Here is a 17,394-nt window from a genome sequence, read left to right on the forward strand (position 1 = left end):
GTGCATTGGTGTCTCTACGCCAGACGATGATGCAACCAGTCAAGATACTCTCCATGGTACATCTGTAGAAATCTGCTTGAGTCTTTGGTGACATACCAAAGAAGGACTTAGACAGATTAGGAGAATGGGCAAGAAAGTGGCAAATGAAATACAATGTTGGAAAATGCATGGTCGTGCACTTTGGTAGTAGAAATAAATGTGCAGACTATTTTCTAAACGGGGAGAAAATCCACAAATCTGAGATGCATAGGGACTTAGGAGTCCTTGTGCAGAACACTCTAAAGGTTAACTTGCAGGTAGTCAGTGGTGAGGAAGGCAAATACAATGTTAGCATTCATCTCAAGAGGTCTAGAATACAAGAGCAGGGATGTAATGCTGAGGCTTTATAAAGCACTGGTGAGGCCTCACCTTGAGTACTGTGAACAGTTTTGGGCTCCTCATCTAAGAAAAGATATGCTAGCATTGGAAAGGTTTCAGAGGAGGTTCACAAGGATAATTCCGGGAATGAAAGGGTTCTCATATGAGGAATGTTTGATATCTCCGGGTCTGTACCCGCTGGAACTTAGAAGGATGAGGGGGGATCACATTGAAACTTTTCGAATGTTAAAAGGGCTATACGGAGTAGATGTGGAAAGGATGTTTCCCATGGTGAGGAAATCTAGGACGAGAGGGCACAACCTCAGGATAGAGGTGTGTCCATTTAAAACAGATGGGGAGAAATTTGTGGAATTTATTACCACAGGCAGTTTTGGAAGCCAGGTCGTTGAGTGTATTTAAGGCAGATGGACTCAGCATCAAAGTGAGAAGGCTGGGGAGTGGAGCTGAGGAGGGAAAAAAAGGTTTTTTTTCCATCATGGAGGGGGCTACATAGTGTACATGCCAGGACCACCAGACTCAAGAACAGTTACTTCCCCCAAGCAGTAAGGCTGATGAACACTTCATTCACTAACCCACCGCCACACTCCCCATCACCACTACTTTATCATTTCCTGTCAAAATCATCTTATGTACAGTCACTTTATGGGCATACAAATAATCTAAGTTATCTTATGTATTTATATTTATTGTATTTTTATATTATTGTGTTCTTTATTTGATGTGGTTTTTTTTGTGTCACATTAGATCCAGTATATCAATTATTTCATTCTCCTTTATACTCATGTACTGGAAATGACATTAAGCAATCTTGAATCTTGTTGGCACATAGAGGCCATGACTTAATCTTTTATTTGTATAAATGGCATATCATGTCAGCAATGGTTATGTGCTTACATTTTTTGATTGTTCTTGAGTCTGCGACCATCAGAAAGAGTCCCTGAGCCAAAGATGAAATTATTATCCATCATGTCAGGAAAGGAAACCTTGTATCACCCCCATCACCTCATTTTCTCCCACAAAGCCTAACATTCCTTAGCCATTCATTTTGCACAAAGGAATTGAGTATTTTAATAGAAATCTGAACATTCTTGGTCTGTTTAGCTTTATTCCTAGATGTAACACATGCATCCACTGTAGCTATGTAAGCTGTCTCTTCAATTCTGATAGTAACCATAAGACTCTAATTACTTTCATTTTATTTTTTCAGGGTACAAAGTTTTCTGCACTTTCTGTAGGATTCTTACAAGCTGCACAACGTCCTTCTATCAGGAGATCATATGGAAGATCAAAGCGTTTTAGTATAACCCGGTCTTTGGACGATTTGGAAGTAAGTTCAAAAATTTAGTCAGGAATTCTGTTGCCGAGTGAAATTTCGTGATAGTGGTGTGGATTTTAGCTTTTGGTCAGGATGCTGGATCGTGAGTCGGACACTATGAATGGCCAGTCCTCATGAAAATCTTTAACAGCTATTTGCTAGATTAAAGTGATGAAGACTTTGTATTTCTGCAACAGGATATATGTTGATTGAATGATTAGGCAAAAACATGGCAATTTAATGTAGGGAAGTGTGAGGTCATGCACTTCAGTAGAAGGAATCAAAAGACATTATAATATAAATAAAGAGAGATTGCAAATGAATGCAGTTCAGAGGGACTTGGGTGTTCTAGTGCATGAATCTCAGCAAGTTGACTGCAAAGTGCCACAAGTAGTCAGGAAGATCAAATGCAAATTGACAGTTATTGCAGAGGGATTGGAGTTCAAGAATGGGGAGGTTTTATTACAGTTGTGAGGCCACACCTGGAATATGGTGCATAATTTTAGTCCCCTTGCCTAAAAAAAGGGATATAGGAACATTGGAGGCAGTTCAAATAAAGGAGATCCACCAGCCTAATTGCTTGGATGAGAGAGTAATTCTATCGATACAGTTAGACAGTTTAGGCAGACATCCCACCTCTCCCGGAAGCTCTGGGAGTCTCCCGCATATTGATGGCAGCTCCCTGACGCCTGCAAATGATATACAATATCCCGGAGATTGATTTTTTTGAGAGGGAGAGGAAGAGGAAGAGCGAGACCTGATTGGTCTCTCTTCGTGCTAAGTAGACCTATCAATTTTCTCTGTGGGCGGGCTTTACACTCGACCTCAAAAATAATGACAGTGTTGCTCGCTGCACTGTTTGCAACAGTGACTTTTCTATTGCCCATGGTGGGTTAAAATGTAAAAGACATGTTGAGGTGAGTTTAACAGGTGTCATTCGTTCATCAGCATAGCTAACATTATTTAAACTAGTTGGCTAGCTGCGAAGGAACTACTTTATTGATGTCCAACGTGATGAGGCCAAACTCCCTGTAGACTTGCTTAAAGTAAGTCTAGGAATAAAAAATAGAATTAAAAAATGGCTCCATGATAATATAAGTACATATTTTAATGTCACATTTTCTGCATATACCCAATTTGGTTTACAGATTAGACAAAATCACTGAACAAAGTATTACATGCACCCTTGGAGGTTGACGGGGGGGGGGGCGGCGGTGTTATGGGGTTGCGGGGGTGGATGGCGGGGGTGCTACCTCCCTGAAATGAGTTTTTGTGGGGTGGGATGTCTGGTTTAGGTCCTTGGAGTTCAGAAAAGGAACCTTATTCAAACATATAAGATCATAAGTGGCTTTGACAGGGTAGATATTAAGATGTTTTCACTAATGGGAGAATCATGAACTAAGAAACATAGATACAAAATGAGGTATTTTTATTTAGAACTGAAATGCATAAAATTTCGCCTGAGGGTGGAGAGTTTCTGGGGCACTCTATCCCAAGGGTAATGGAGGCTAAATTGTTAGATATACTTATGGTGGAGATAGATATGATCAGGAATTGAGGATTTTGGGAATTGGCACAATAGTTAAAGCTAGCATTGGTCAGCCATGATCATGTTTAATGGTGGGACGGGATTTTGAGGAGCTGAGTGGCCTGTGCCTGCCACTTTCTTGTGTTCAGCATGTACAGTTCCTATAGAATGGAAGCAAATTGCAAGACTGATGAGTTTTCATTTTCAGAATTATATCGGAGGAAAAAAACTCCGCTTAATTTTAATTACATTCTGCCTTGTTTCTGCTTGTTGTATTGGATGTTTGTTCACTTAAGCTGTGTGCTTTAACCTTTTTTTTTGGCATGTGCCTGTGTGCGTGCGAGTCTCTGTGTGTGTGTGTGTGTGTGTGTGTGTGTGTGTGTGTCTGTGTCTGCGTGCATGCGCGTCTGTGTGTGCGTCCGTGATGATATCTTTTTCATGGCTTTCACTAGGCGTGGAGCGAGAGAGAGACTGTGTGGTGCGCCACTCCTCACACAGACATTTTCGCAGTATTTTTCCCTTTATTTTACGAGGTCGAGTTGTGATCTCGACACTCAACCCGGCACGGATGGAAAGCATACTCGGGAGCGGACCCGACTGGTTTCAAACCTGGGAACCTCCACTCCTGGGTCTGGCGCCGATGTCGTTGCGCCACCAGCCGGCCCGTGCTTTAACTTTTAATTGATTTTCTTTTTTTTTGATCTTCTTCCTTTATTAATCTTTTTATTGATTAAAAAAATCATAGATACAATCAAATACAATCAAAAGGAGAATTAGTTCAAATATATATATCAGTAACCAAAATTAAAATAGACACTGTCAAAATCATAGATATTGTTAAACTAGTATAAAATATATAATTAAGAGAAAAGAAAACAACAATTCTCCTCTTACCAGTTAAAAGGAGAAAGGAAAAAAAAGGGTTTTAAATAGGAAAAAAAACCCACTACACTATAAAAAAAAACAGAACAAACAAAAAAAAAGGGACTGGGCAGTCCATTTTGAAGATACAACCAAAAAAAAGAGGAGAGAAAAACTTCCTCATCAAATCTAAAACCTCGGAAAAAAAAACTTGAAAGAGTAATAAATCAAATTAAATGAAAATTTTGGAAAAAAGGTTGCCATATTTGTTCAAATTTAAAGGATGTATCAAATGTCCGACTTCTTATTTTCTCTAAGCTTAAACAGGACATGATGGAGGAGAGAACTGATTTTCATTGACAAAAATAGTGGCAGGGATAGCCATAGAGACAATTGGAAAGAAAGTTTAAAAAAAAATGTTGGTAAGACAAGCTCACAATACTTACATGAGATTGAGTGAGTATTTTGTGAAATTGGTCTTCCATTGTGTATGAAAATTTCTTGAATAATCCCTTGCTGCTTGATACAGTATGCATTTTTATGTCTTACTTGCTTTGAGGAGATAAAATAAAGACTGTTCAATTTGGAATTAAATTTTGTCCTTTGTGAAACAAGACAAGTTAAGATATTGTTAAACATCCCATTTACTGGATACTTTCATTTCACCACAAATGAGCAGTAAATTTGAAAGACCAAAGCAGCTGTTTATTTAATGAGGTTGGTTTCTCAATGCTTATATATTGGCAACTGAGTATTTTATGTAATTGTTGAAAATTCTGCACTCTGGAACTGACTTTTTTTGCTTTAGTGGTTTCAAACTTTCCTACTATTGCAGTGAAAACCTACAGAAATAGATTTAGCAAACTGTAAAATAACTTAGGTTGGTTTACAGTTTGTTTTTTGATCACCATTGATATTTATTTCAAGATACCAATGAACATTTAAGTGGTTTGAGGTAAATGAAAATATTTGAATGTGGGAAAAGCTTGCTGAAAGCTGCAACAGCAAGTGTACATGAAGCATAGAAACCGGGCATACTGTGCATCAGGTAGTCACAGAAATTACTGGAATGCTGACTTCGCTGTGAAAGGGTGGAGTGTAAAAGAAAGGAAGACTTACAATATTTGTATTAGGCACTCATGAGACTAGAAGAAGTTCAATTTCCCGGTATGCATGAATTGCCTTTGGAGGAAAGGCTGAACAGATGAGTTCATTGAGTCATACAACATGGGGACTGGCCCTTCGGCCTATGCCGACCAAAGTTCCCATCAAAACTAGATTCATTTGCCTGTATTTAGCCCATAATACTTTAAAAAATGTTCCTGTCTATATACCTATCCAAACATTAATGTACTTGTCTCAACCACTTCCTTTGGAAGTTTATTCAATGTACTGATCTCCCTCTAGGTGAAAAACTTGTTCCTCTGGTTCCTATTAAATTTCTCTCCTCTGTACTCACTGGCATTTGAAAAATGATAGTTCATCTTATTGAAACATATAAGATTCATACGGATCATGACAAGGCAAATGCTGGGATGATATTTCCCTCTCATGGGAGAATATGAGATAGAGAGCATTGCCTCAGAATTAAGAGCTACCAACTTAATACTGTAGAATTTGATCTTTGTGGTCAAAGGTGTGGAGGCTGAATCATAATGGGATAGATTTTTCAATCAGTAGGGTAATTGAATGTCACGAGGATAGGACAGGAAAGTGGATGAGGAAAGTTGGGTTGGGCATGATCTTATGTGCCAGAGCAAGCTGGGGAGGCAAATATTATTATGCCCTGGATTAACATTACTGATTATTTGAAAATAACAAATAAGCTCTTACATGATGCATAATGTTTGAGATATTTTTGTAAATAGTTTTAAGGCTTCAATAAGGTATCATTTGAGTTAGTAAAATAACTGCAGATGTAGAATTGAAGGATACTCATTTGAAAGAACATATGTGTTTTTGGTACTGAGTTTGTAGAAGACTAGAGAAATATAACCATTGTGAGCACTTAATGATAATAGCATGGCAGGCTGACGCTCTTTATAAGTGAATATAATTGTAGTCTTCAACAGTTGAAGAGACATGTTGATTTTTTAAAGATTAATGTGGAATGATGTGATTCATTCAGAACTATTCAATTGCACATTCTAACATTTCTTATATTGCCACTGATCTTTTGAACTACTGTTCTAATGGAAAATTTGTTTAATGGACCATTCATCATCTCTAACAAAATAGGATGAGGTTCTAGATAATGGTGGAGACAAAAATGTACTGGAATCTTTTATCAAAAGTTTTACAGTCCTGGGAATTTACCTCTGCTGTTCTGAAGTCAGTCTTGGATCTCTTGATATTGGCATCTTTGCCACTCATTCAAAGCCTAAATGGAAAATTACAGTGGATTCTGGTTAATTGGGCCATCAGTTAATCGGGACAGGTGCTTATTTGGGACAACTCTTAAAGAATAAACACAACTAACACAAAATGCTGGAGGATCTCAGCAGGCCAGGCAGCATCTGCGGAAAAAAGTACGGTCAACGTTTTGGACTGAAACCCTTTGGCAGAATAACATCCATAGATGCTGCCTGGCCAGCTGAGTTCTTAAAGAACAAAACCGAATTGAGAAAATGGCAGAGGGGCCGGCTGGTGGCGCAACGACATCAGCGCCGGACTCTGGAGTGGAGGTTCCCAGGTGTGAACCCAGTCAGGTCCGTGTCTCTCTCTCTCTCTCCCTCTCCCTCTCCCTCTCCCTCTCCCTCTCCCTCTCCCTGTCCCTCTCTCCCTCTCCCTCTCCCTCTCCCTCTCCCTCTCCCTCTCCCTCTCCCTCTCTCCCTCTCCCTCTCCCTCTCCCTCTCCCTCTCCCTCTCCCTCTCCCTCTCTCCCTCTCCCTCTCCCTCTCCCTCTCCCTCTCCCTCTCCCTCTCCCTCTCCCTCTCCCTCTCCCTCTCCCTCTCCCTCTCCCTCTCCCTCTCCCTCTCCCTCTCCCTCTCCCTCTCCCTCTCCCTCTCCCTCCCCCTCCCCCTCCCCCTCCCCCTCCCCCTCCCCCCCTCCCCCTCCCCCCCTCTCCCTGCGCGCGCGCGCCTTGTAAAGGCATGAAAAAGACATTGTCCCACCAACATCGCACATGCACGCACACACACAAAAAAAGAGAAAATGACAGAGATTCTTTCATCTTTCAAGAGGGTGAACTGTCCAAGACATCAAGCCCTGATGTTGTACCTGTTAGGGATCTGAAAACCTTGCTAACCAACTGGCAGGAATGTTCAAGATCATCTTCAATCTTTCACTGTTGCAGTCAGACATCTCTGCCTGCTTGAAAAGGCTGACAATTATATGAGTCCCTAAGAAGAGCAGTGTGAGCTGCCCAGGGCCACTCATTTTCCATGATGAAGTGCTTTGAGAGGCTGGTCATGGCAAAATCAATTCCTGTCCAAGCAAGTACCTGGACCCGCTGCAATTTTCCTATCAGAACAATAGGTCTGGAGTGGATGGAATCTCAGGGGCTCTCCACACGGCCTTGGATCACCTGGATAATAGTAATACCTACATTATGCTGTTTTTTATTGATTACAGCTCAGTGTTCAACATAATCATACCCTCAGTTCTAATCAATAAGCTCCAAAACTTGGGCCTCTCTACCTCCCTGTGTAACTAGATCCTTGACTTCCGCACTGGGGGAGCGCAGCTTTGTGGATTGGAAGTACATCTCCTTGCTAACGTTCAACACTGGCGTACCTTAAGGGTGTGTGCTTAGCCCCTGCTCTACTCTCTCTACACCCATGGCTGTGTGGCTAGGCACCGTTCAAACACCATCTACAAATTTGTGGGTGATACAACTGTTGTTTGCAGAATTCCAGATGGTGGAAAGGAGGTGTACAGGAGTGAGATAGATCAGCTGGTTGAGTAATGTCACAACAGCAATCCTCCAATCAGTGTTAGTAAGACCAAGGAATTGATTGTGGACTTCAGGAAGGGGAAATAAAGGGAACATACACCAGTTCATAGGACCATAAGACATGGGAGCAGAATTAGGCCATTCAGATCATCGAGTCTGCTCCGCCATTCCATCATGGCTGATCCTGGATCCCATTCAACCACATGCAGCTGCCTTCTCGCCATATCCTTTGATGGCCTGACCAATCAGCAAACTATCAACTTCTGCCTTAAATATACCCATGGACTTGGCCTCCACCACAGCCTTTGGCAGAGCATTCCACAGATTTACTATTCTCTGGCTAAAAAATTCCTCCTTACCTCTGTTGTAAAGGGTCGCCCCTCAATTTTGAAGCTGTGCCCTCCAGTTCTGGATACCCCCACCATAGGAAACATTCTCTCCACATCCACCCTCTCTAGTCCTTTCAACATTTGGTAGGTTTCAATGAGATCGCCCCGCATTCTCCTAAATTCAGTCAGTACAGACCCAAAGCTGCCAAATGCTCCCCATATGTTAACTCCTTCATTCCCGGAATCATCCTCGTGAACCTCCTCTGGCCTCTCTCCAATGACAACGCATTCTTTCTGAGGTATGGGGCACAAAGCTACTGACACTATTCCAAGTGTGGCCTGACTAGTGTCTTATAAAGCCTCATAAATAAAGCATTATTTCCTTGCTTTTATATTCTATTCCCCTTGAAATAAATGCCAACATTGCATTTGCCTTCTTTACTGCAGATTCAACCTGTGAATTAACCATCTGGGACTCCTAAGTCGCTCTGCGCCTCTGGTGTTTGAACCTTCTCCCCATTTAGATAATAGTCTGCACTATTGTTCCTTTTACCAAAATGTTTTATCATACATTTCCCAACTCTGTATTCCATTTGCCATTCTTTTTGCCCATTCTTCCAATTTGTCTAAGTCCTGCTACAATTGCGTTGCTTCCTCAGCACTACCTACCCCTCCACCTATCTTCGTATCATTTGCAAACCTTGCCACAAAGCCATCAATTCCATTATCTAAATAACTGACAAACAGTGGGAAAAGTAGCAGTCCCAATACTGATCCCTGAGGAACACCACTAGTCAACGGCAACCAACCAGAAAAGGCCCCTTTTATTCCCACTTGCTGCCTTCTGCTTGTCAACCATTCCACTATCCATGCCAGTATCTTTCCTGATTTTAGGATTTTACCTTGATAAGCAGCCTCATGCGTGGCACCTTACCAAACGCCTTCTGAAAATCCAAGTAATGACATCCACTGCCTCTCCTTTGTTCACCCTCCATTTTAGTTCCTCGAAGAACTCTATAAAAGATTTGTCAGGCAAGATTTCATCTGACAGAAACCATGCTGACTTTGATTTATTATACCATTAGTCTCCAAGTTCCTCGAAACCGCATCCCTAATAATAGACTCCAACACTTTCCTAGCCACTGAAGTTAGGCTAACTGGCCTATAATTTCCTTTCTTTTGTCTTCCACCCTTCTTAAAGAGCGGAGTGACATTTGCCAGAATCAAGTGATTATAGAAAGATCATGAACAATGCATCTGTTATCTCTTCAGCAACCTCTCTTAGGACTTGGGATGTAGTCCATCTGATCCAGGTGACATCCACCTTAAGACCTTTGAGTTAGCCTAGCACCTTTTCCTTTGTAATAGCAATGGTACTCACTCCTGCTCCCTCACACTCATGGACCTCTGGCACACTGGTAGTGTCTTCCACAGTGAAGACAGTTGCAAAGTACCCATTAAATCCATCTGCCATTTCTTTGTCCCCCATTACTACCTCACCAGCATCATTTTCCAGTGGTCCAATATCAACTCTCACCTCCATTTTACTCTTTATATAACTGAAAAAAACTTTTGGCATCCTGCTTTACGTTATTGGCTAGTCTGCCTTCATATTTCATCTTTTCCCTTCTTATAGCTGTTTTAGTTGCATTTTGTTGGATTTTAAAAGCTTCCCAATCATCTAACTTCCCACTCATTTTTTGTTACCTTATAAGCCCTTTCCTTTGCTTTTATGCAGTTCTTAACTCCCTTTGTCAGCAACAGTTGCCTCTCCCTGCCATTTGAGAACTTCTTCCTCTGTGGGACGTAGTTATTCTGCTCCTTGTGAACTATTCCCAGAAACTTCAGCCATCTCTGCTGTGCTGTCATCCCCACCAGTATCCTCCTGGGTAATCTCATTTCTCATACTTCTGTAATTCCCTTTATTCCATTGTGATACTGATACATGTGAGTTATGCTTCTTCCTCTCAAGTTGCAGTATTTATTCAATCATAATATGATCACTGCCTCCTCAAGGTTCTTTTATGTTAAGGTCCCTAATAAGATCTGGGATATTACACAACACCCAATCTAAGATAGCCTTTCCCCAAGTAGACTCAAGCATAAGCTGCTCTAAAAAGCGATCTCATAGACATTCAACAAGTTCCCTCTCTTGCGATCCGACACCAACCTGATTTTCCCAATCCCCTTGTGTATTGAAATCCCCCATTACAATGTGACAATACCCTTATTACATGTCTTTTCCAGCTTCCTTTGCAATCTCAATCCCAATCTTGACTCCTATTTGGTGGCCTATATATGATTCACATTATGTTTTTTTTTTAAACTCCTGCAATTTCTTAACTCCACCCACAAAGATTCAACATTCTCTGACTGTATGTCACCTCTTTCTAAAGATGTAATTCCATCTCTTACCAACAGAGCCACACCACCTTCTATACCTTTCTGCCTGTCCTTTCAATTCAAAGTATATCCTTTGATGTTAAGTTCCCAACTGTGGTCTTCTTTCAGCCACTGCTCCGTGATGCCCACATCTTACTGACCAATCTCTAATTGTGCCATGAGTTTGACCACCTTATTCTGAACACTATGCACATTTAAATACAACGCCTTCAGTCCTACATTCTTCGCCCTTTTGAATTTTGTCTCTGTAGTACAATTTAACTCTTTGCTCTGTTTACATTTGTACTCTGTCCTTACATTCATGTTGCACCCGTCATTTGCTTGTAAACCTGCTGGCTCATCCTCAGCTCTATCATACTGGTTCCCCCGCCCAGCAGCCTAGTAAATCTGCCCGCAGGAATATTGGTCCCCCTGTATTCAAGTGTAAACCATCCTTTTTGTACAGCTCCCACCAGCCCCAGATGAGGTCCCAATGATCTAGAAATCTGAATCCCTGCACCCTGCTCCAATTCTTCAGCCACGCATTTATCTGCCACCTTATTCAGTCCTCATTGAGGGATCAGCAGTGGAAATGGTGAGTAGCTTCAAGTTCCTGGGTGTCAACATCTCTGAAGATGTATCCTGGGCCCAACATATTAATGCAATTACAAAGAAGTGACTATACACAACGATGGCTATATTTCATTAGGAAGTTGAGGAGAGTTGGTGCGTCACCATTGGCACTTGCAGATTTCTATGTATTGTGGAGAACATTCTAACTGATTGCATCACCGATGGTTAGAAAAAGCTACAGAGAGTTGTAACCTGTGCCAGCTCCATCATAGGCACTATCCTCCCCAGCATTGAGGACAACTTCAAAAGCAATGCCTCAAAAAGGCAGCATCCACCATTAAAGACCCCCTCTCACCCAGGACATGTCTTTTTCTCATTGCTATCATCAAGGAGGAGGTACAATGGCTTGAACACGCACACTCAACATTTCAAGAGCAGCTTCTACCCCTGCACCATCAGATTTCTGAATGGACAGTGAACCCATAAACACACCTCACTTTTTAATTCTTTTTTACTCTCTTTTGACATATTATTGACATATGCCAATGACGTTAAACCTGATTCTGATTCCTATCATTTATTTGGGACACTGTGCTTCTTAATTGTGCAGGAGCCTGTTGCTGAACAGCTTCTAACTAGCATCAGTTGCGTGTGCATGTGTGGCTGTTAAACATTGCACTGAGCTTAGAGCGAACAGCTTTTAAATAGTGTCCATTGCATGTGTTTATATTCAAAAAGTAGTGATCTTTGTCACCGATAGTTGGCGAGAAACAACTAGTAAGTCAATTCAGAACTCTTACTCACTGCTTATGGTGTTACAGGAAAAATACTGGCATGGATAGAGGAACGGCTGACAGGAGGACGCAGTGAGTGGGATTAAAGAGGGCCTTTTCTGGTTGGCTAGTGATGTTTCTCTGGGGTCAGTATTGGGACCGCTACTTTTCACATTGTTTGTCATTGATTGGGATAATGAAATTAATGGCTGTGTGGAAAACTTTGTGGATGATATGGAAATAGGTGGAGAGGTAGGTGGTGCTGAGGAAGCAATGCAATTGCAGCAGGATTTAGACAAATTGGAAGAATGGGCAAAAAAATGGCAGATGGAATACAGTGTTGGGAAATGTATGATACTGTATATTGGTAAAAGGAACAACAATGCGGACTATTATCTAAGTGGGGAGAAGGCTCAAACATCAGAGGTGCAGAGGGGCTTAGGAGTCCTCATGCAAGACTCCCAGAAGGTTAATTCACAGAATAAGTCTGTGGTAAACAAGGCAAATGCAAAGTTGGCATTTATTTCAAGGCGAAAGTACTCCCAAAAGGTTTATTTACAGGTTGAGTGTGTGGTAAAGAAGGCAAATGCAATGTTGGCATTTATTTCAAGAAGAATAGAATATAAAAGCAAGGAGATAATGCTGAGACTTTATAAGACACTAATCAGGCCGCACTTGGAGTACTGTCAACAGTTTTAGGGCCCGTATCTCAGAAAGGATGTGTTGTCATTGGAGGGGGTCCAGAGGAGGTTCACAAGGATGATTTCAGGAATGGAGGGGTTAACATATGAGAAGCATTTGGCAGCTTTGGACTTTTGCTCGCTGGAATTTAGATGAATATGGGCGGATCTCGTTGAAACCTACTGAATGTTGATAGGACTAGATAGGGTGGATGTGGAGTGGATGTTTTCTATGGTGGAGATATCCAGAACTGGAGGGTACAGCCTCAAAATTGAGGGGCGACCTTTTAGAACAGAGGTAAGGAGGATTTTTTAGCCAGAAAGTAGTGAATTTGTGGAATGGTCTGCCACAGACTGCGGTGAGGACTAAGTCTGTGGGTATATTTAAAGTGGAAATTCCTGATTGGTTTCCTGATTGGTCAGGGCATCAAAGGATATGATGAATAGGCAGGTGTATGGAGTAGAGTGAGATCCAAGATCAGCCATGATGGAATGGCAGAGCAGACATGATGGGTCGAGTGGCCTAATTCTGCTCCTATGTCTGATGGTTTATGGTCTTCATGGACACTCAGCTCTCACCTGTCTCTCCAAGTAACTGTTTGCACGTGACAGTGCCCACAACCCGGTACACCGCTTCAACATGCAGGCTAAACCAGGTGAAGGTAGCTGGAGGGTCTCATACCTTGTTGAGATAGGGATATGCCTGTCTTAGCATGCAAAGTTAGCTTTGGTGGTCTGAGTGGATGAGACCTACAGTGAGATTCTACAGCCTGGAATATGGTTCTGCAAACCTATATGGCGTGTGAGAGGCATGATGAGGCAGATAGTTTTTTTTAATACACCTTTCTAACTATTTTAATGAAACTTTGGCTAATTGGAGCAGCCACTTAATTGGGTCAAAATGTACTGGTCCCAAATAATCGGAATCCACTGTGTATATATAAAAAGACTACAGGTTTTTGGATCTCTAGCAAAAGGAGAGCATACTGGAAGTATTTTGCGGTCTCTCTCTAGTTTGATGAAGTATCTGTTGATTCCTGTTACTGAAGTGCATGACTTCACACATTAAATTCAATCTGCCAGGTTTCCACCAGTCACTCAAACTATCTATATCTTGTAGAATCACAATGTCTTCAACAAATTTTCTTATCATTGACAAACTTGGAAACCTGACACTTCTCCTCAGATTATCAATGTGAATAATAAACAGCTGAGAGCTAAGAACTGATTACTTGGGTATCACAATTTTCACCCATCCAGCCTCAAGGAGTACCCATTTATTCTATCTCTCTGCTTTTAGTATAACATTTAATTTTCAATCCATTTTAATAGACTTTCTCAAATGTCTTTTGGAAATAAATAAATAATTTCTAATTTATTTCTGCACGATCTCCTCTGTCAACTCTCCCCGTCACATCTTCAAAGAATTAGTGCTTGTTGAGAAAGTGAACTTGTTATTTCAGTTCGTTATCTCCAGGAATGGTAAAACTTAAGAGAGTATGGTTCAATCTTTCTTGTCTGGGATCAGCAGGCAGAAACAATTTGGTGTTATGAAGATTGCTGGCTGCCTATTGTGTAGGATGCCCTTTCCTGCATGCACATTGATATGTGGGTTCTGCATATCAATCTTGCACTTTGCAAGAGGTAACAGCTTCCAACTGGTATCTAACTATAGGTAGTGAGACTTGAAGCTACACTCAGTGGCCACTTTATTATATACAACTGTACACCTGCTCATTAATGCAAATATCTAATCAGCCAATCATGTAGCAGGAACTCAATGCATAAAAGCATGCAGACATGGTCAAGAGGTTCAGTTGTTGTTCAGACCAAACATCAGCATGGGGAAGAAATGTGATCGAAGGAACTTTGACTGTTGCATGATTGTTTGTGACTGACAGGGTGGTTTGAGTATCTCAGGCAGCTGATCACTGAGATTTTCACACACAACAGTCTCTGGAATTTTCAGAGAGTGGTGCAAAAAACTGAAAACATCCAGACAGTGGCAAAAATGTTCTGTTAATGAGAGGGGTCAGAGGAGAATGGCCAGACTAGTTCACGCTGACGGGAAGGCGACAATAACTCAACAACCACGCGTTACAACATTGGTGTGCAGAAGTGCGTCTCTGAACGCACAACACGTCAAACTTTGAAGTGGATGGGCTACAGTAGTAGAAGTCCATGAACGTACAGAAATACATTCAGTAGCCGCTTTGTTAGGTGCAGGAGGTATCTGATAAAGTTGTCACTGAGTGTAAATTCATATTATCCTGGCTGCAAACATGATGCCTTCATTCTTTGGCTGTCTTTTTTGATCAGTGGTTTAAAGTTAATTTCTCAGGAGGCATACTTCAGTGGCAAGTCAAGCATTTAATACCCATCTCTTATTTTCCTTCAGAAGATAGTGGTGAGCTACCTTTCTCCATTGCTATATTGCACTTTGTGCAATGCTTTGGGCAGTAAGTTCACTATTCCCAGTGATAACATGTATCTAATGAGGTATATCATGAATAGTACAAGGTATTGCATTTGGAAAGACAAATGAGGGTAGGATTTCTACAGTGAATAGTTAGAGCCCTGGGCCCTCCGTATCTGCGGGGGTTTGGTTCCGGGACCCCCCGCGGATACCAAATTCTGCGGATCCTCAAGTCCGGTATATAAAATGGTGTAGTATTTGCATATAACCTACACACATCCTCCCGTATACTTTAAATCATCTCTAGATTACTTATAATACCTAATACAATGTAAATGCTAAGTAAATAGTTGTTATACTGTATCGTTTAGGGAATAATGACAAGAAAAAAATGTCTGTACATGTTCAGTACAGACGCAACCATCGAAGATCTTCTGAGAACAATGATGCTGCCTCGGCATCAGCCGATGCTGATTCTCCCGTGATCTTTAACTTCTTGAGGCTGTAGCGCTTTACATAGCCAGCCAGCCATCCCTTACTAGCCTTAAACTCCTTCCCCTCGCTCACAACACAAGTAGCGAACGAACAAGATGCTAGGCGAACAATGCTCAAACAACGAGTAATACTTTTAATCATCTCTAGGTTACAGTACTTATAATACCTAATACAATGGAAGTGCTATGTAAATAGTTGTTTTAGGGAACAAGGACACTTTGGAGGAGGCTCAATAATGTTAATGTCAGGATCTGTGCTCAAACAGTGAGTGCTGGAGAGAGAACTTCTGGGTTTTATTTCCGATCCAGATCCGCGGATACTAAGGGCCGACTGTACATGGTTCCCTGAAAGTTGTGTTACAGGTAGGCAGGGTAGTGAAGCAGACTTTTGGCACACTGGCCTTCATCAATCAGGGCATTAAGTATAGAAGTTAGAATGTTGTGTTGCATTTGTATAAGACTTTATTGAGGCCACATTTGGAATAAAAAAAGTAAAGACATCCGGTAGTCTTGCGAGACCATGGATCTGCGCCTGGAAAGTCTTCACTCTCCAGGGCGCAGGCCTGGGCAAGGTTGTATGGAAAACCAGCAGTTGCCCATGCTGCAAGTCTCCCCTCTCCACGACACCAATGTTGTCCAAGAGAAGGGCATTAGGACCCATACAGCTTGGCACCAGTGTCGTCACAGAGCGATGTGCGATTAAGTGCCTTGCTCAAGGACACAACATGCTGCCTTGGCTGGGGCTCGAACTCACGACCTTCAGGTCGCTAGTCCAGTGCCTTAACCACTTGGCCACGTGCCCACAGAATATTGTGTTCAATTCTGGTCATCCTGCTGTAGGAGAGATGCCATTTAGATGGAAATAACGCAGAGGAGATTTATAAGCTGCAAGGTAATGTTACAGTAGACAATAGGTGCAGAAGTAGACCATTCGGCCCTTCGAGCCTGCACCGCCATTCTGAGATCATGGCTGATCATCTACTATCAATACCCGGTTCCTGCCTTGTCCCCATAACCCTTGATTCCCCTATCCATAAGATACCTATCTAGCTCCTTCTTGAAAGCATCCAGAGAATTGGCCTCCACTGCCTTCTGAGGCAGCGCGTTCCACACCTCCACAACTCTCTGGGAGAAGAAGTTCCTCCTCAACTCTGTCCTAAATGACCTACCCCTTATTCTTAAACCATGCCCCCTGGTACTGGACTCTCCCAGCATCTGGAACATATTTCCTGCCTCTATCTTGTCCAATCTCTTAATAATCTTATATGTCTCAATCAGATCCCCCCTCAATCTCCTTAATTCCAGTGTGTACAAGCCAAGTCTCTCCAACCTCTCTGCGTAAGGCAGTCTGGACATCCCAGGAATTAACCTAGTGAACCTACGCTGCACCTCCTCCATAGCCAGGATTCACTACAGCTGTAACAAACTGGTTAGACCACACTTGTAGTATTGTGTTCAGTTCTGGTCGCCTCATTATAGGAAGGATATGGAAGCTTTAGAAGAGATTTACTAGAATAATGTTGGATTAGAAAGCATGACTATGAGGACAGGTTGAGCGAGTTAAGGCTTTTCTCTTTGGAGCGAAGGAGAATGAGAGGTGACTTGATAGAGGTGTATAAGATGATAAGTGGCATAGATCGAGTGGATAGCAAGAGACTTTTCCAGGGAGGAAATAGTTAATATGAGGAAGAATGACTTTAAGATGTTGGGAGGAAAGTATAAGGGGATGTCAGAGTTAGGTGCTTTACACAGAGAATGGTAGGTTCATAGG

At 41.8% G+C, this 17,394-nt stretch overlaps 1 protein-coding gene across 1 annotated transcript in view; it reads left to right on the forward strand.

The window, feature by feature from the left end:
* Window positions 1-17,394, forward strand: part of rgs12b (regulator of G protein signaling 12b) — a 159,540-nt gene that overhangs the window by 34,659 nt on the left and 107,487 nt on the right. The window contains exon 3 of the mRNA XM_072257618.1: window positions 1,586-1,705. Within this exon, the coding sequence (XP_072113719.1) occupies window positions 1,586-1,705 (120 nt within the window). The remainder of the gene's footprint in view (window positions 1-1,585; window positions 1,706-17,394) is intronic.

This window comes from Mobula birostris, chromosome 5 (assembly GCF_030028105.1).
Source record: "Mobula birostris isolate sMobBir1 chromosome 5, sMobBir1.hap1, whole genome shotgun sequence".
NCBI lineage: Eukaryota > Metazoa > Chordata > Chondrichthyes > Myliobatiformes > Myliobatidae > Mobula > Mobula birostris.